The following is a 21,551-nucleotide window of genomic DNA, read 5'->3' as shown; positions in this document are numbered from 1 at the left end:
TGATTGTATTTCTTTATGAAAAAAAAAAAAAAAAAAAAAAAAAAATTCCCCCCAACCAAATAGTTAAATATCTGCTTGTCACCTTTATTTATGATTTTAAAGAAAGTTATACATTAAAAAAATCTAATAATCAAATGCACATGCATTTCGATTAATCATGATCAATCACAGGTTATTACCCACATGCATAATGTAAATTAATTTAAAAAAAGAAATTGGCCATTACTGCGATGAATGGCCGATTTACCGTTAACATGCAAATGATAGCATGCTATTTTTTAAGTTATTTTTTTTTAGCTAATTTTACACATTTTTTCTCTTATTCCCCAGCCACACACCTTAGTCATATAACTTAGTTTGTGACACAAACTAACTGTTAGCATGCTAATGCTATCTTGCTACCTTGCTAAAACTAGCATGCTAACTTTTTAAGCTATGTTTGCAAACGTTTACCCCAGAGTCATATAACTTGGTACGTGACGCTTGTTTACTGTTAGCATGCGAGCAATCTAACTTAAGCATGCTAACTTTTTCATCTAATTTTACACTTTTTTCTCTAATTTCGCAACGATACACCTTGCAGCCATATAACTTGGTATGTGAAACAAGCTAACTGTTAGCAAGTTAACATTAGCATGCTGGCATGCTACCATTAAAGTGTGAGCTTTTGGAGCTAATTTTGCAACCGTTTAACCTACAATCATATAACTTTGTATATGACAGCTGTTAACTGTTAGTGTGCTAACGTTGGCATGCTAGCAAGCTAACTTAAGCATGCTAACTTTTTCATCTATTTTTACACTTTTTTCTCTAATTTTGCAGCGATACATCTTGCAGTCATATAAAGTGGTATGTGAAACAAGCTAACTGTTAGCATGTTAACGTTAGCATGCTACCATTAAAGTGCAAGCTTTTAGGGCTAATTTTGCAACCGTTTAACCTACAATCATATAACTTTGTATGTGACAGCAGTTAACTATTAGTGTGCTAACGTTGGCATGCTAGCAAGCTAACTTAAGCATGCTAACATTTTCATCTAATTTCGCAGCGATACACCTTGCAGTCATATAAATTGGAATGTGAAACAGGCTAACTGTTAGCATGTTAACATTAACATGCTGGCATGCTAATGTTAAAGTGTGAGCTTTTGGAGCTAATTTTGCAACCGTTTAACCTACAGTCATACAACTTTGTATTTGACAGCAGCTGTTAACTGTTAGTTTGATAATGTTAGCATGCTAGCAAGCTAACTTAAGCATGCTAACTTTTTCATCTAATTCCACACTTTTTTCTCTAATTTCGCAGCGATACACCTTGCAGTCATATAACTTGGTATGTGAAACAAGTTAACTGTTAGCATGTTAACGTTAGCATGCTACCATTAAAGTGCGAGCTTTTGGAGCTAATTTTGCAACCGTTTAACCTACAGTCATACAACTTTGTATGTGACAGCTGTTTGTTAAATGTTGTGTTTGGATTGCGCCCTTACTCATTGCATTACGGTACCTATTGTGTTGTGCTGTATGTTCTATATGTTTACGGTACGTACACAGGATGTGACGTCATTACGCTCTCAGTGTGAGACGCGCCATTTTTCAGCCGCTACTTGTAATAAATATGCCATTAGGCTAAAGATTAAGAGTATTACTTTATTCTCCGATACGTGTGGACACTGTGCACTGAAACCTGACAGGTTATGGGCCCAGGAAGAGTTGGAGGAAGTTTAACGTGACGGATTAACACGGAGCTTCTGTGGACAACTTGGAGATAAAGTGAGTAAAGCTCGGAAGAAGTTTTTCGCGACGCAATACGCGAGATGGCTAACAGAATGGCGACACCAGCCCCGCAACTTCTTTTTGATGGATCAGATGAAAAATATGACCTGTGGGAAACAAGATTTTTAGGTCATCTACACATTCTAAAATTAAAAGAGGCGATCCTGAATGCGCCATCTGGCAATGAAGAAGCACAAGCTGAACATAGGAGGAAGAATACTGACTGTTATGCTGAACTGATCAGACTCATTGATGACAAAAGCTTATCCTTAATAAGACACGAGGCTGCAGATGATGGCGGACAAGCCCTGAAAATACTGAGAGAACACTACTCCGGAAAAAGTAAGCCGAGGATCATCAATCTGTACACATCACTCACCAAGCTACACATGGGAGAAGGTGAGAATGTTACAGACTACATTATAAGAGCAGAGAACATTATCATGGCCCTAAAAGACGCTGGTGAAACCATGAGTGACGGACTAAATGTAGCCATGGTGATAAATGGGCTACCAGAATCCTTCAAGCCCCTAGCAGTCCATGTAACACAAAATGAAGATACAGTTACATTTGCAGACCTTAAAAGGAGACTAAGAGTTTATGAAGAGAGCGAGAAAATGAAGAAGACAGAATCTACAGACAATGTGATGAAGACCCATGTAAAACAGGGCAGAGGTCCACCAAGGGCACAAGCTGGCAATAGAAAAGATGAAGATGCCAACGTGACGTGCTACAGATGTGGAATAAAGGGGCACAAAGCAAGAAAGTGTTCCAGAAAAGTATGGTGTGGATACTGCAAAAGTAATACACACGAAGAGTCGCTGTGCAAGAAAAAGGGGGAACGAGATGGCGCGAGAAAGGTCGTGGAGGAACGAGACAGCGACCGAGAGGACCATTTCTTCAAGGCAAACGACGCAAGGAATGAGAGACCACCAGGCAGCGTGAAGATGAAAGGCATTATGGTCGACGGAGGAGCAACATCACATATTGTGAATGACATAGAAAAGTTTAAAAGCTTCGATGACACGTTTCAACCTGACTCTCATTCAGTGGAGCTAGCAGACGGAACCAAATGCAGTGGAATAGCACAGAGAAGAGGAACAGCGACCATCTGTCTACAGGACAGCGCTGGACGACAGCACAGAGCACAACTGAGGGATGCTCTGTACATACCCACATATCCACATGACATATTTTCCGTGGCGCGTGCCACAAATGGAGGAGCAACGATCACCTTCGAGAAAGGGGACAATCGCATGGTCACAAGGCACGGTAGCAGGTTTGACATACACGAAAGTGGTAATCTGTATTACTTGCCTACTGTTCAAACTGATATTGATCTATGTAAAGTGTGTCATGATGTATAAACATGGCATGAAATTTTAGGCCATTGTAATTATGAAGATGTGCAAAAATTACAAGGTGTAGTGAGAGGCATGGAGATAAAAGGGAGTGCGGCTAAACCAGCACAATTATGTGAAGTGTGCACAAAAGGAACATTTACCCAGACGAGAAACAAGGAGCCTGACAGGAGGGCTAAGAAACCCTTGGAACTAGTCCACACTGACCTAGCCGGTCCCATGCAAACGCCTAGCATTGATGGTCACAAATATGCACAAATATTTACTGATGACTATTCTGGTACCATGATGGTGTACTTTCTAAGGTCTAAAAGTGATGCAGTGCTCGCAACAGAACGTTTTTTAGCTGACGTAGCACCATACGGTGAGGTTCGGTGCATCAGATCAGATAATGGTTCAGAGTATACAAGCAAAGAGTTCCAGGCACTGTTAATAAGGAATAGGATTAGACATGAAACGTCTGCACCCTATTCACCACACCAAAATGGCACAGCCGAGAGAGGGTGGAGAACCCTTTATGAGATGGGCAGATGCTTACTGCTAGAAAGTAACTTACCAAATAAGCTGTGGAACTACGCTGTACAGACGGCGGCCTATGTACGGAACAGATGCTACTCTAGGCGTACACAGAAAACACCATACGAGTTGTTCGCAGGGAAAGAACCAAACATTTCCAAAATGCAAAAATTTGGATCAGTGTGCTATGCTTACCAGCAACAAGCCAAGGGCAAGCTAGACTCTAGGTGTGAGCAGGGTGTTTTTGTGGGTTACGATAAAAACAGCCCAGCCTACCTAGTGTACTACCCAGAACAAGAGAAAGTTCAGAAACATAGATTGGTAAAATTCACAACCAAAACTGCAACAGAAAAAGAAACACAAACATGTGAGTCATACATGGGGTATGGTGATGTACAACCCAGGGTTAATGAAAGAGACATTTGTGTTGATGATGACAAGGTTGAAAATGTACCAGATCAAGGTTTACAGGGTGTTTCTGAGACTTTACCTGAACAGACTGAACGCACACAGCCGGGTAGAGTCACTGCCACTGTAAACAGAAGGAACCCATCGCGAACCAGGAGGAGGCCGGTTCACTTACAGGAGTTTGAGACTGAGGATACAATGGACAAATTTGTAACATGCGTGGACTCTTGCTACAGAGCAGTATGTGACATTCCTCAAACCTACAAGGAAGCGATAATGTCAAACAAATCAAGGCAGTGGAAAAATGCTATGGATGATGAGGTGAAGTCACTGGAGGAAAACGACACCTTTAGCCTCACCCATTTGCCACCGGGCAAACAGGCAGTGGGGGGAAAATGGTTCTATGCCCTCAAGAGTGACATTGACGGAACAGATAAATACAAAGCGAGGTTCGTAGCGAAAGGCTACAGTCAGAAAAAGGGAACTGACTACAAAGAGACATTTTCACCCACAGCAGACATGACAAGTGTGAGGGTGATCATGCAAAAGGCGGCACAAGAGGAGCTAGTGCTGCACCAGCTTGATGTAAAGACTGCTTATCTTCACGCCCCGATCGATTGCGAAATTTATATCGAACAGCCAGAAGGCTATGAGAAAGAATCAGTCACAGGTGAAAAGCTAGTGTGTAAATTGCACAAGTCTCTCTACGGTTTGAAACAGTCCGGTAGAAATTGGAATGCAATGTTGCGCACATGTCTAACTGAGAATGGTTTTGTCCAAAATTCTGCTGATCATTGTGTGTACTCACGAGAGAAGCATTATGAGAAAGTGATTTTACTTGTATGGGTAGACGATCTCATCATAGCATCTAAAAACAATGGTGTACTCAACAGTGTGAAAATGATGCTCACTGAAAGATTCAAAATGAAGGATCTAGGAAAATTGAAACATTTTCTGGCAATAGATTTTGACCAAACAAATGGTAAAGTCACAATGTCTCAAGAGAGATATGTTCCCAAAATCTTAGAGAGATTTGAAATGGAAAATTGCAAGTCCAGAGAGACTCCATGTGAACCAAAACTAGAGTACACAGGTGATGCAGACAAAATGACAGATCAAAGAAGGTTCAGGGAGGCTGTTGGAAGCCTAATTTACTTGTCCACATGCACACGTCCAGACATAAGTTTTGTGGTCAGTAAATTATCCCAATACTTTGCTGAGCCAACAGTCGAACACTGGAACACAGTAAAACATGTGTTTAGATACCTCAAAGGTACAGCAGAAAACAAGTTATGTTTCAAAGGAAATAAAACTGAAAAACTGGGATTGAGAGTGTACAGTGACGCTGACTGGGCGTCAGATGTGTCTGACAGGAGAAGCACATCAGGTTATTGTGCTAGTCTAAGCGAAGGTAGCTCTCTAATCTCATGGAAAACAAGAAAACAAGCTACTGTTGCTTTATCTACATGGAGGCAGAGTACATGTCTTTGGCATCAGCCATTCAAGAATGTATCTACCTAGGACAGCTACTCAGAGGCATTGACAAATACCCTTATGCACTAACAAAGGTATTTGAAGATAATCAAGGCACTATTGCACTAGCCAAAAACCCAGTGAACAGGCAACGGTGTAAACACATAGATATCAAATACCATTTCATAAGGGAAACTATAAAAAGTGGCAGAGTGATTTTGGAGTACTGTCCTACTGAAAATATGATTGCCGATGTTCTGACAAAGCCAGCCACCAAGATGAAGCTAAAAAGGTTCAAACAGGACATGTTTGGCACTTAGAAGTGCAGTGTGTTTTTCTGTTTATTGGGGAAGGGACAACATGTGATCCCTATTTTCTTTTCTTGCATTGTAATTTTTTTTCAAGGTAACCAATTTAGTTAATGGCGAGTGGGGGTGTTAAATGTTGTGTTTGGATTGCGCCCTTACTCATTGCATTACGGTACCTATTGTGTTGTGCTGTATGTTCTATATGTTTACGGTACGTACACAGGATGTGACGTCATTACGCTCTCAGTGTGAGACGCGCCATTTTTCAGCCGCTACTTGTAATAAATATGCCATTAGGCTAAAGATTAAGAGTATTACTTTATTCTCCGATACGTGTGGACACTGTGCACTGAAACCTGACAATGTTAACTGTTAGTTTTCTAACGTCAGCATGCTAGCAAGCTAACTTAAGCATGCTAACTTTTTCCATCTAATTTTACACTTTTTTTTTCTCTACTTCCGCAGTAGACCTTACAGCCGTGTTGCTTGAAATGTGAGACATGTCAACTGTTAGCATGCCGTCCTTAGCACACATGCTAAATGTTAGCGTTTTTAATGTAAGCACGCTAATGTTTTAGGCTAGCTGCGTAGTTCTTTTTGTAGAAGTTACACCTAAAACCCACAGATTCAGACACTCTACACCATCTTAAAAGCGTGGCGGCTTCCCGGCCAGAGGTCCATGGCACAGATAGCAGGCCCATCAAAAATTTCCGCGGGAATTTTCTAGTTTTAATTTAAAACGGTATTACTAACAGTGGGAAGTTTATCATTGTACTGTTTGTTGTTGTAGTCATAATCTCAAGGAAGTATAGGTCCACATAAAATCTCACATCTTGGCAGACTAACAACTATAAATCAAATGTGTCTCATTGCCAAACATTAAGAATCTTGATAATTTTTTGGGCTGGAGCGACATGTGCATGGAATTCTCAGACCCGACGTCAGTGAACGCATCGCAATGTACTCGGAGTGCCTCCATTCCAGCCTGCAGATGCACAGATGCAGAGTCCTCATCCATCAGCACCTAGTGAGCAACCTGCCCGCAGGCGTCAGACTTCTGACATAATAAGTGCTCATCGGAGGCGAGCGGCGAGACCAGCGCGTGAACTGGCATACATCCTGAAACACCCAGACAGCATAAACAGTCAGGAAAAGGTCAAGCTTAGTTTAACCGGTGAAGAACCTTTCAACATCTTTAACTTCTGGACGGTCTGACCTATTGATCTTTATTCATTCCTCACACCCCAGACTTCTTTTCTTTCTCAAAGAAAACAATGTTTTAATACTGATGCCTACCCTGTAGTGTGGTCCTGATACCAATATTTTAGTACCGGTACCAAAATGTATTTGGCTACTTTTCTAAATAAGGGGAACCACAAAAAATTTCATTATTGTCTTTATTGGAACAAAAAATCTTAGGGTACATGAAACATATGTTTATTATTGTAATTTAGTCCTTAAATAAAATAGTGAAAATACTAGACAACTTGTCTTTTAGTAGTAAGTAAACAAACAATGACTCCTAATTAGTCTGCTGACGTATGCAGTAACATATTGTGTCATTTATCTACCTATTATTTTGTCTACATTATGAGGGACAAACTGTAAAAATGGATTATTAATCTACTTGTTCATTTACTGTTAATATCTGCTTATTTTCTGTTTCAACATGTTCTATCTACACTTCTGTTAAAATGTAATAATCACTTATTCTTCTCTTCTTTGATACTTTACATTAGTTTAGGATGATACCACACATTTAGGTATTGATCCGATACCAAGTAGTTACAGGATCATACATTGGTCATATTCAAAGTCCTCATGTGTCCAGGGACGTATTTCCTGACTTTATAAACATAATATGAATTTTTAAAAAAAGGAAAAAATATCGTTGTAATCATAGTAGTATCAGCTAGATATGCTCTTGTACTTGGTATCATTACAGTGGATGTCAGATGTAGATCCACCTGTGGCATTTGTTTACATTGTGACGCTTGTGAGCTATTGTATCCTCCTAGGGTGTGTAGTGAAGCATGTTTAGCTATTCCTCGTCCTCCAGTGATAAGGTTACTTGCAAGAAACATACTTTGTCGCCATGCAGGCGAGGATTAGAGATTTAGAAGTAATAATAATAATAATAATGGATTAGATTTATATAGCGCTTTTCTAGACACTCAAAGCGCTTCACAGAGAAGTGAGAACCCATCATTCCTTTTTACAACTCATGCATTCATCATTCATTCTCCGGTGTGAGCGGCACCGGGGGCAAGGGTGAAGTGTTCTGCCCAAGGACACAACGGCAGCGATTTTGGATGGTAAGAGGCGGGGAGCGAACCTGCAACCCTCAGGTTTCTGGCCGCTCTACCCACTACGCCATGCCGCAGTAGCTAAAACACTGTGCTAACTAGCTAGCCATGTCTTAAAGCACCTCTTCCTGAGGGTGTTTCAGTGTTATAACTTCACCTTTATCTTTATTTATTATACCAAAATGCATCCATTCTCCCTTTTCTGTCTACACACTGTGTCTGCTTGTAAGTACTCTGTGTGTATGCGCTGCCGAACATGCTCCTCTGCTCGTAGAACCAGCAATGTCACGACGCGCTGTCATGCCTGGGGAAACGGGTACTTTTCAAACAGAGTATAGTACCATTTTTGATTCATTAGTACCGCGGTACAATACTAGTACCGGTGTACCGTACAACCCTACCTATAACACAAAGCTGACACAACGTTTTATCCTAAAATGTGTCATTTGTCTTTTTAGCATTTGTACAGAACAAAAAGGACACCAAGATGGTCACAGCTGGTTCCGACTTACCAGGTAGAAAAAGTGAACGTTTTAAATAACAAGATTTGCACTGAACTGTCGATGCAAGCAAATGACGCCCTTTGTGTGTGTGTGTGTGTGTGTGTGTGTGTGTGTGTGTGTGTGTGTGTGTGTGTGTGTGTGTGTGTGTGTGTGTGTGTGTGTGTGTGTGTGTGTGTGTGTGTATCAGCCAGCACTGCAACACTAGATTTACTGCACCTGCCTGCCAGGATAACCTTTGACCCCGGGGCTTCCGTGGGCTCCCCGGCCCCCCTGTGGAGAGGAGGAATGTCAGCAAGAAGAAGGTAAGTGTCCTCTTATTGGAAGCACATGTTGGAGGAGAATACAACACAAGAAACAGTCCAGTAGTGGCATGACGATGGTTGTTCAGTGGACTGACCACTTATTACAATAGTCTCATGTAGGGCTGTATCGCCATATAAGTGTTTGATATCATTATTATTATAGTCTCATGTAGGGCTGTATCACCATATAAGTGTTTTTTATCATCATTATAAAAGTCTCATGTAGGGCTGTATCGCCATATACTGTAAGTGTTTGATATCATCATTATAATAGTCTCATGTAGGGCTGTATCGCCATATAAGTGTTTGATATCATTATTATTATAGTCTCATGTAGGGCTGTATCACCATATAAGTGTTTTTTATCATCATTATAAAAGTCTCATGTAGGGCTGTATCGCCATATACTGTAAGTGTTTGATATCATCATTATAATAGTCTCATGTAGGGCTGTATTGCCATATAAGTGTTTGATATCATTATAATAGTCTCATGTAGGGCTGTATCGCCATATAAGTGTTTCATATCATCATTATAAGTCTCATGTAGGGCTGTATCGCCACATAAGTGTTTGATATCATCATTATAATAGTCTCATGTAGGGCTTTATCGCCATATAAGTGTTTGCTATCATCATTATAATAGTCTCATGTAGGGCTTTATCGCCATATAAGTGTTTGATATCATCATTATAATAGTCTCATGTAGGGCTGTATCGCCATAAAAGTGTTTGATATCATCATTATAATAGTCTCATGTAGGGCTATATCGCCATATAAGTGTTTGATATCATCATTATAATAGTCTCATGAAGGGCTGTATCACCATATAAGTGTTTGATATCATCATTATAATAGTCTCATGTAGGGCTGTATCACCATGTAAGTGTTTGTTATCATCATTATAATAGTCTCATGTAGGGCTGTATTGCCATATAAGTGTTTGATATCATCATTATAATAGTCTCATGTAGGGCTATATCGCCATATAAGTGTTTGATATCATCATAATAGTCTCATGTAGGGCTGTATCGCCATATAAGTGTTTGATATCATCATTATAATAGTCTCATGTAGGGCTGTATCGCCATGTAAGTGTTTGGTATCATCATTATAATAGTCTCATGTAGGTCTGTATCACCATATAAGTGTTTGATAGTATCATTATAATAGTCTCATGTAGGGCTGTATCGCCATATAAGTGTTTGATATCATCATTATAATAGTCTCATGTAGGGCTGTATCGCCATAAAAGTGTTTGATATCATCATTATAATAGTCTCATGTAGGGCTATATCGCCATATAAGTGTTTGATATCATCATTATAATAGTCTCATGAAGGGCTGTATCGCCATATAAGTGTTTGATATCATCATTATAATAGTCTCATGTAGGGCTGTAACACCATATAAGTGTTTGATATCATTATAATAGTCTCATGTAGGGCTGTATCACCATATAAGTGTTTGATATCATCATTATAATAGTCTCATGTAGGGCTGTATCGCCATGTAAGTGTTTGATATCATCATTACTGTGGTTGTTTTTAAAGGGCTTTATAAATAAAGTTGGTATGGTATGGTATGGTATTATAATAGTCTCATGTAGGGCTATATCGCCATGTAAGTGTTTGATGTCATCATTATAATAGTCTCATGTAGTGCTATAATGATAAGAGTGACCAGTAGATGGCAGTCACACATAAGATATACGTGTAGACTGCAATATGATGGCAGTAAATAAAACCAAAACTTTAAATTGAAAATAAAGAACATTATACACGGCACTCAAAATTCTATCAAAATGTTTTAGTACGACTTTGAAGCTGCACACCTTGATGGACTGTCAGCCCATTACACCTACCTTAGTCAGAGATACTAGTGTCACTATGGTGTGTGTGTAAGGACCACAACATGGCACCTATTAGCAGACATTATCTGGCGTTTTGTTTCGCAATATTATGCAAAACCAACTTTTCTTATCTTCTGGTACCTGCTGATGTGTATTTGGGATCTGCATAAGTCAAAGTATTAGTAAAGGGGACCACAAAATGTTTTATTATTGTCTTTATTTGAACAAAAAATCTTAGTGTACATGAAACATATGTTTATTATTGTAATTTAGTCCTTAAATAAAATAGTGAACATACTGGACAACTTGTCTTTTAGTAGTAAGTAAACAAAACAAAGACTCTTAATTAGTCTTCTGACGTATGCAGTAACATATTGTGTCATTTATCTACCTATTATTTTGTCATCATTATGAGGGACAAACTATAAAAAATTATTATTAATCCACTTGTTCATTTACTGTTAATATCTGCTTATTTTCTGTTTTAACATGTTCTATCTACACTTCTGTTAAAATGTAATAATCACTTATTCTTCTCTTGTTTGATACTTTACATTAGGTATCGATCCAATACCAAGGAGTTACAGGATCATACATTGGTCATATTCAAAGTCATCATGTGTCCAGGGACGTATTTTCTGACTTTATAAACATAATATGAATTTTAAAAAAATTAAAAATGATTTTGTGACGATAAAAAATATCAAAGTAATCATAGTAGTATCAACTAGATACGTTATTGTCTTTGGTATCATACAGTGGATGTCAGGTGTAGATCCACCCATGCCATTTGTTTACATTCAGGGTGCTAACTTGCTTTTAGCTGTGGGCTATTGTATCCTCCTACGGTGTGTAGTGAAGCTATGCCTCGTCCTCCAGTGATAACGATACTTGTAAGAAACTTACCGTATTTTTCGGACTATAAGTCGCAGTCTTTTTCATAGTTTGGCCGGGGTTATACTCAGGAGCGACTTATGTGTGAAATTATTAACACATTACCGTAAAATATCAAATAATATTATTTAGCTCAATCACGTAAGAGACTAGACGTATAAGATTTCATGGGATTTAGCGATTAGGAGTGACAGATTGTTTGGTAAACGTATAGCATGTTCTATATGTTATAGTTATTTGAATGACTCTTACCATAATATGTTACGTCAGTGGTTCTCAAACTTTTTTTGTCATCCCCCACTTTGGACAAGGGGGAGTTTTCAAGCCCCACCTGCCCCCATCGCCCCAACAGAACACTAATGCCAAGCTTAACATTTTCAAATGTATTGAACATCAAGTAACATCAAGTTGTATACATTCAAACTCAATAACATAAAATAACATAAAGTTCAATAATCAATAAAATAACTGTGCAGCTGTGGTATAACTTGCATCAACTTCAATATCAAATAAAATAACTTGCATCAAGTTCAATAATAAATAAAACAAAAGTGTTATAACTTGCATCAAGTTCAATAATAAATCAAAACAAGTGTTATAACTTGCATCAAGTTCAATAATAAATCAAATAAAAGTGTTATAACTTGCATCACGTTCAATAATAAATCAAATAAAAGTGTTATAACTTGCATCAAGTTTAATAATAAATCAAATAACTTGCATCAAGTTACATAATAAATTAAATAAAAGTGCCACTTTGCAATTTTGCAAAAAAAAGGAGGAGCTATGCATTTTGGCAAGACAGGGCTAGTGAACATTAGTTTTACAGTACTCCAGCATTAGTGGCTGCAATGAGCCTGTTTTGCACTGCACAGCTTTTCAAATCGGGGTAGCAGGCTTGACACTGCCACTGTTAAAACCTCATTGAGTTAGGGGCTGAGCTGCCTTGATGCGAGTGCTTCCCGGTGAATGACACAGTGTGTCCAATGCGCATTTGGCGCAGCCCTCTTTATTAGAGCCTGCAGCCCGTTTCTTGACTTTGCCATGGTCTGTGCGCCATCAGAGCAAAAGCCCACACAGTTTTCTCATTTAAGGTTGTGTTCTTTGAGGAAACTGTCCATTATGTTGAACAGCTCATCAGCAGTGGCTCTATTTTTTATGTATGTGCAAAACAGCAAATCCTCGCACAGTGACTCGCCATTCACAAAACTTCCACTTAGCCCCGCCCCCATTAGTTACTGTTGCTATGTCTGTCAAACTTGCGCTCCTACCTAGAAATTTAAAGCCTACAGGAAAAATAAGTAATTTACATTTATTTATATAGCGGATTTCAAAGACAGAATCACAAAGTGATTTACAGTGTGTATAGAAAATGAAAGCATAGTAAAAAAAAAAAATCTAAGAATATAATTTAAAAAAAAAAAAAATTTAAGTGAAATTTCCTCCCGTTCCTCGCGCCCCACCTGTCATGTCTCTATTCCCCACCAGTGGGGCGCGCCCCACACTTTGAGAAACGCTGTGTTACGTTAACATACCAGGCACGTTCTCAGTTGGTTATTTATGCGTCATATAACTTACACTTATTCAGCCTGTTGTTCACTATTCTGTATTTATTTTAAATTGCCTTTCAAATGTCTATTCTTGGTGTTGGATTTTATCAAATAAATTTTCCCCAAAAATGCGACTTATACTCCAGTGCGACTTATACTGTATATGTTTTTTTCCTTCTTTATTATGCATATTCGGCCGGTGCAACTTATACTACGGAGCGACTTATACGGAAAATACGGTACTATATTTGTCGCCATGGAGACCAGGATTAGTGATTTCGAAGTAGCTAAAACACTGCCGACTGCGGATGGATGTTAGCTGCTAGCTAGCTAGCCATGTCTTAAAGCACCTCTTCCTGAGGGTGTTTCAGTGTTATAACTTCACCTTTATCTTTACTTTTTACACCAAAATGCGTCCATTCTCTCTTTTCTGTCTACACACTGTGTCTGCATGTAAGTACTCCGTGTGTGTGCGCTGCCCAACATGCTCCTCTGCTCGTAAAACCAGCAATGACGTGACAACGCGCCGTCATGCCCGTTAAAAAGATATAGTACCGAATATGATTTATTAGTATGGCAGTACTATACTAGTGCCGGTATACCGTACATCCCTACTACACATGTATTCTGTCTCTGCAAGGGATCATACTGCACAGTGGAAATGAATCCAGGATATACTTTTAGTGGTTAGTGTACTGCAGGATAGATTTACCGTCCTCGGAAAATTAGTCATTATTGAACATGTACTATCATAAAAAATGTTGCTGAAATGTGAGGGGTAGGCTCACTTTATGTGGATTATGCATTGATAAATAACTTGAACAGTAGATGGCCATAAAACCCTGCCTCGCCACAGTTCCCCCCCCCCCCCCCACCCCAAAATTGGGCCAATTTTCCATAAGCTTGCACATAACTTTCTTAATAAAAGGCACTTTAGGTCTCTGCCAGGTCCTATAAGTGGGGCTCATTCTCACTATCTAAATGACCCCTGGGTGCAGTGGTGGTCAACATAAAGAAATGAAGCACCCCCATTGGTCCTCATGGGTGGCACATTACACCCACCAACTGCAGTTCTTCTGGTTTTAAAGCATCTTAGGATATAAGTTTTTGATATTTATTGAAGCATCTGCTTTTTTTGCCATTGTTTTGCATTTCATGATGGATGCAATGAGAATCACGGGCATACTCATTTGAATGTGAAGATTCCTTCTTAGTACAGTATAGGTTTGTACCATATACTGGTACTAGTATAGTACCGCTATACTAATGAATCATATTCAGTACTATACCGCCTCTAAAAAGTATTGGTTATTCCCTGCCCCCCGTTTTTTTTAACGGGCGTGACATTGCTGGTTTTACGAGCAGAGGAGCATGTTCGGCAGCGCACGCACACGGAGTACTTACAAGCAGACACAGTATGTAGACAGAAAAGGGAGAATGGACGCATTTTGGTGTAAAAAGTAAAGATAAAGGTGAAGTTATAACACTGAAACACCCTCAGGAAGAGGTGCTTTAAGACATGACAAAATTCTACTTTTAGATTGATCAGCAACATTATTTCACAAATAACATTTATAAAACACTATAGCCTACAAAGCAAAAATTTATTAAACAATTTTAATTAAAATACTATTTGAGAATAACTGGCGTATGGATCCGAAATTCAATCACTAAAAATCACAGGGGAAACAAATTAATAAATTAAAGCAAGAGTTTACAGTACATAAAAATCAAATGCATTTTATTTAAATTAAAATTAAATCAAAATTAATGTATTTTTTAAATATGAATCAAACATAAATAATTTTTTCAACAATTAATTTGATTTAAATGTATTTATTCATTTAAATAAATTCAAACTATAAAAATGTTTTGGCCGACTTGAACCATTTGATACAGAAAAATAAAATCAACTAAACACAATAAATAATACATTTAAATTGATCAGCAACATTATTTCAGAAGTAAAATATATAAAACACTTTATCCTACAAAACAAAAATTAATACAACAATTTTAATGAAAATACTATTTGAGAAGAACTTGCGTATGGATCCAAAATCTACATTAAATCACTAAAAATCACAGGGAAACAAATTAAAAAATTAAAGCAAGAGTTTATAGTACATAAAAATCAAATGTTTTTTATTTGAATTAAAATTAAATCAAAATGAATGTATTTTTTAAATATGAATCAAACATAAATATTATTTTCAACAATTAATTTGATTTAAATGTATTTATTCATTTAAATAAATTCAAACTATAAAATTTTTTTGGCCGACTTGAACCATTTGATACAGAAAAATAAAATTAACTAACAACATTATTTCACAAGTAAAATATATCAAACACTTTATCCTACGAAACAAAAATTAATACAACAATTTTAATGAAAATACTATTTGAGAAGAACTGGCGTATAGATCCAAAATCTACATTAAATCACAAAAAAATCACATGGGAAACAAATTAATAAATTAAAGCAAAAATTTACAGTACATCAAAATCGAATATTTTTTTATTTTAATTAAAAAGAAATCAAAATTAATGTATTTTTAAAATTAGATTTTAACATAGATATTTTCTAAACAATTAATTGTATTTAAATATCTTTATTTATTTAAATAAATTCTAACTATAAAGCATTGTTGTCTGACTTCAACCATTTGATTAAAAAAATCACAATTAACTAAACACAATAAATAATAATTTAAAATTAATCAGCAACATTATTTCACAAGTAAAATATATAAAGCACTTTAATCTACGAAACAAAAATTAATTAAACACGTTTAATTAAAATACTATTTGAGAAGAACTGGCGCACAGATCCAAAATCGACATTAAGGTAAAAAATCTACATTAAATCACAAAAAATTACAGGGAAAACAAATTATTAAACTAAAGCAACAGTTTATAGTAAATACAAATTTAATGTACGAAATTGATGGCTGTTTGTACTGCGTGTTTTACCTAACACTAAACACTTATTAAAGGCCTACTGAAACCCACTACTACCGACCACGCAGTCTGATAGTTTATATATCAATGATGAAATCTTAACATTATAACACATGCCAATACGGCTGGGTTAACTTATAAAGTGACATTTTAAATTTGCCGCTAAACTTCCGGTTCGAAACGCCTCTGAGGATGACGTATGCGCGTGACGTAGCCCGGCGAACATGGGTATGCCTTCCACATTGAAGCCAATACAAAAAAGCTCTGTTTTCATTTCATAATTCCACAGTATTCTGGACATCTGTGTTCGTGAATCTGTTGCAATCATGTTCATTGCATTATGGAGAAGGAAGCTGAGCAAGCAAAGAAGAAAGTTGTCGGTGCGAAATGGACGTATTTTTCGAACGTAGTCAACAACAACAGTACACAGCCGGCGCTTCTTTGTTTACATTCCCGAAAGATGCAGTCAAGATGGAAGAACTCGGATAACAGAGACTCTAACCAGGATTACTTTGATTTGGATGACAAAGACGCAGACGTGCTACTGTGAGTATGCAGCTTTGGCTTCTAAACATTTGATCGCTTGACCGTATGTGCGCAACTTTTTTTTGCGTATGTACGTAACTTTTTTTAAAATATATAAGCTTTATGAACCTTGGGTTAGGTGAACGGTCTTTGTGATTGTGTGTGTTGATCAGGTGTTTGAATTGTATTGGCGTGTTCTATGGAGCTAGGAGCTAGCATAGGAGCTAGGAGCTAGCATAACAAACACGCAGGTGTTTTATGCAGGATTAATTTGTGGCATATTAAATATAAGCCTGGTTGTGTTGTGGCTAATAGAGTATATCTTGTGTTTATTTACTGTTGTAGTCATTCCCAGCTGAATATCAGGTACCGTGAGTATGCAGCCTTGGCTGCTAAACATTTGATAGCTTGACCGTATGTGCGCGTCACGTACGTAACTTTTTAAAAATATATAAGCTTTATGAACCTTGGGTTAGGTGAACGGTCTTTTGGGCTGAGTGATTGTGTGTGTTGATCAGGTGTTTGAATTGTATTGGCGTGTTCTATGGAGCTAGGAGCTAGAAGAGGAGCTAGGAGCTAGCGTAACAAACACGCAGGTGTTTTTATGCAGGATTAATTTGTGGCATATTAAATATAAGCCTGGTTGTGTTGTGGCTAATAGAGTATATATATGTCTTGTGTTTATTTACTGTTGTAGTCATTCCCAGCTGAATATCAGGTCACCCCCGGCTCTCACAGCATCTTCCCTATCTGAATAGCTTCAACTCCCCACTAGTCCTTCACTTGCACTTTACTCATCCAAAAATCTTTCATCCTCGCTCAAATTAATGGGGAAATTGTCGCTTTCTCGGTCCGAATCTCTCTCACTTCATGCGGCCATCATTGTAAACAATAGGGAACTTTGCGTATATGTTCAACTGACTACGTCACGCTACTTCCGGTAGGGGCAAGCCTTTTTTTTATCAGATACCAAAAGTTGCAATCTTTATCGTCGTTGTTCTATACTAAATCCTTTCAGCAAAAATATGGCAATATCGCGAAATGATCAAGTATGACACATAGAATAGATCTGCTATCCCCGTTTAAATAAAAAAAATTCATTTCAGTAGGCCTTTAAAGGGCCACAACTACATCCCATTATGGGACACTGTAACTGAATAATTCATAAGCAATACACGCGACATAATGATACTCATATTGTATTAAAAATAGTACAAAGCAATTGGAGGAAGAGTCAGCATTTATTGTTAATAATGTGGTATTTGAAGTTTATCATACTGTAGGACACACCATTAGAGATTAGAGCCGTGCAGGGAGGGAGAGGACGCCATCATTGTCACTAATTAGTATGTTTTATGGCAAAATAATGTGTCTAGAACCCCTATTTGCTATGACAAGTGTCCTCTGAAATGGCATTTTAACAGACACCTAATGCATTTTAGTCATATCTTCACTCAGTCTGGACATTAGCATACAAACGACACAAGCAAACATGGTCAACACTAAAAGGCGTGCAAGTGTGGAGGCCAGTCAGGGTGTTGGTGATTTCTGCATCCACTGTGGAAAAAAAAGCCGTCTGAGACAGGAAGTTGAGCACTAATTAGCGGAGTGTTTACAAGATTTGTGGGGGAGTTCTGCAAATAGCCTCCAGCGTGCAAAGCATTTAGCCCACTTGTGTGCACGCCAACTATCTCTCCCCCGCCAAGATTCCTCCACAACTGATAGCCCATGTTTCGAGGTTCCTAATACCTCCTGGTCCTGCTTTGGAGCTGGAGATAAAAAAAAACATGGTGGGAAGCAACACTGCTTTATATGAAAATAGCACTCACTGCTTTATGCTCAAGTTTTAATGTGTAAACACACTTGGACAAACAGTGCAGGAAGTAGAGGAACACACAAGTCGAATAAATTGGTTCAGAGATTTAAAAAAGTAAAATAAAATGATGCAGTCGTCCCTTGCTCATCACTGTTAATTGGTTCCGAATGTGACTTTGGTAAATTAATTTTCACAACGTACAGTCGGAAGGGGATTCATATGGCCCCATTCGTTGCGGCTTACCTGACACATAAAACGTGACGAATTAGGGAGCACACTCTTCACTTTGGCCGCCAGATGGCAGTAAAGTCAGTTGCTATGAAGAGTGGTGCTTTCCATCATTTTCAGCTGACTGTTTTTCAAAATAATTAATTGAATAAATAACAATAATTAAATAATCATAAATGATAAAACACGTTGTTTACAACCTAATATGGATTTTAACATGATGAGAGACCTCTTAACGTGGATGGTAGAGCTGAAACTGGAGGCTTTCTGGTAAAAATTCAGATTCTGCTGTTGTGTCCTTCGTAGGGCTGGACGATACAACGATATCAATATATAACCTTTAGACACGTAATTGATATCAATAAAGAATGTGTTCCATTAAAAATTCAATGTTTTTTCTTCCCTTCGTAAGAAACCGTTAGTTGTGAAGCAAGGTTGCTTTCGAGCATCGCAGGAAGTGATCACTGATTACAGCCAATTAGGATCATCAAGTTCGATTACGCCAGCTTCGGTTGATTCTTTGCATGGAGTGAGAAGAGAAACTTAGAATGAAGAGATTGTGGATAAAACAGGAAAAGTCACCTGGACAGTATGGCAATTTCTTTAGTTTTTCAAAGGGACCGTAGTCAGACCAATGTGGTCTGTAAATGATGCCAGGCGCTCGTCCTCAACAAGACTGGTAATACTACACCACCTTAGCCGCGCTCACCTTGTAGAGCACTGCAAATAATTACTGCAAAACAAAAAGTCCTTTCCATAGTTCAATAAGAATAACAGGGCAAACTAATGTTACACAGCCGCTATTTCCTAGCACCAAACCTGTTCTAGTTTTTCTCAGGTTTCTCTGTTTACATTTTCACACTTTTCACTATTTTCTTACACTTTATGAAGCATTTCTTACATATTCCTTATTTTTTAACCTTCATTTTAAGAACTTATTATTAAGTGTTCAATTTGATTTTATAATTTAGTTTACATTGTTTTAGTGTTTTCCATGCTTGTGTTGACATTTCCTTTCTGCCTCGACAGCTGAGGGATTACATTGAGAGGAAGTTACATTTCAAACAAAATATAATTTTCCTCCTCCTTATTTTCCATAAGTCAAAAAAATGCAATAATTATCGATATCAACCGATATATGAATAATATTTAAACAAGTACTGCATTAAAAAAAATAATTTCTATAGTTCAATAAGAATAACAGGGCAAATTAATGTTACACAGCCGTTATTTCCTGGCACTAAACCTGCAGAAAATAGTTCTTCTCAAGTTTCTCTGTTTACATTTTCACACATTGCACTATTTTGTTACACTTTATTAAACATTTCTTACATATTCCTTATTTTTGCACCTTCATTTTAAGAGCGTAATATTAAGTGTTCAATGTGACTTTATAATATTGTTTACATTGAGTGTTTTCCATGCTTGTGTTGACATTTCCTTTCCTTTCTGCCTCGACAGCTGAGGGAATTACATTTAGAGGAAGTTACATTTCAAACTAAATCTTATTTTCCTGCTCCTTATTTTCCATAGGTCAACAAAAATTTAATAATTATCGATATCGACCGGTATAATCATAATATTTTAATAATTACTGCATAACAACAATTAATGTCCATAGTTCTATAAGAATAACAGGGCAAATGAATGTTACACAGCCATTATTTCCCAGCACCAATCCTGCAGAAAATAGTTCTTCTCAGGTTTCACCGTGTTTACATTTTCACACTTTGCACTATTTTATTACACTTAATGAAGCATTTCTTACATATTCCTCATTTTTGCACCTTCATTTTAAGAGTGTAATAAGTGTTCAATGTAATTTTACTATTTTATTTAAATTTTTGGAGTGTTTTCCATGCTTGTGTTGACATTTCCTTTCTGCCTCGACAGCTGAGGGGATTACAATCAGAGGAAGTTACATTTCAAGCGAAATCTTATTTTCCTGCTCCTTATTTTCCATAGGTCAACAAAAATTCTATAATTATCGATATCGACTGATATAATCATAATAATTAAATAATTACTGCATAAGAAAAAATCCTTTCCATAGTTCAATTAGAATAAAAGGGCAAATTAATGTTACACAGCCGTTGTTTTCTGGCACCAAACTAGGTTTCTCTGTTTACATTTTCACACTTTGCACTATTTTATTACACTTTATGAAGCATTTCTTACATATTCCTTATTTTTGCACCTTCATTTCAAGAACTTATTGTTAAGTAATCAATGTGATTTTAAAATTGTGTTTACATTGTTTGAGTGTTTTTCATGCTTTTGTTGACATTTCCTTTCCTTTCTGCCTCGATAGCTCCTCAGCTATCATTATAATCAGTGGAAGGTTACATTTGAACTAAAAATTTGTACTTTTGACATAGTTTCTCCTAATCCTTATTTTTCATAGCTCATAAATAATATCCATAATCGATATCGGCCGATAAAAAACACTTATATGGTGATGCATTTTTTTTTTGCCATATGGCCCAGCCCTGGTTTTTGAGCAAGACTATGCACCCACATTGTTCCCAATACCACTCACACTGGTGTAGGACTATCTTGGGGAAAAGAAACATTCTCCCCAAATACGTGGAAGGTAAAAAATCCGTTAAAGCAGATATGAAATAGAACATTTCTCAAGTTGGTATGACAAGTTACATCAATAAAAAGCTTAAAGGTGTGCTTTATAGTGATTTAGAAGCTATGTTTCTTTCACTAATTATGATGAATTGATCTTAAATCCCTGTAATGACTTCACCCACAGAGCAAATTAA

The 21,551-nt window shown here is 37.3% G+C and overlaps 1 protein-coding gene across 1 annotated transcript in view; it reads right to left on the bottom strand.

Annotated features, from left to right (window-relative positions):
- LOC133652217 (collagen alpha-1(XXVII) chain B-like) overlaps nucleotides 1–21,551 on the bottom strand; it is a 276,843-nt gene that overhangs the window by 154,872 nt on the left and 100,420 nt on the right. Inside the window, exon 9 of the mRNA XM_062050720.1 lies at nucleotides 8,867–8,920. Within this exon, the coding sequence (XP_061906704.1) occupies nucleotides 8,867–8,920 (54 nt within the window). The remainder of the gene's footprint in view (nucleotides 1–8,866; nucleotides 8,921–21,551) is intronic.

The sequence above is a fragment of the Entelurus aequoreus genome, linkage group LG06 (assembly GCF_033978785.1).
Source record: "Entelurus aequoreus isolate RoL-2023_Sb linkage group LG06, RoL_Eaeq_v1.1, whole genome shotgun sequence".
Taxonomy (NCBI): Eukaryota; Metazoa; Chordata; class Actinopteri; order Syngnathiformes; family Syngnathidae; genus Entelurus; species Entelurus aequoreus.
This window is presented reverse-complemented; position numbering and strand designations above follow the sequence as displayed.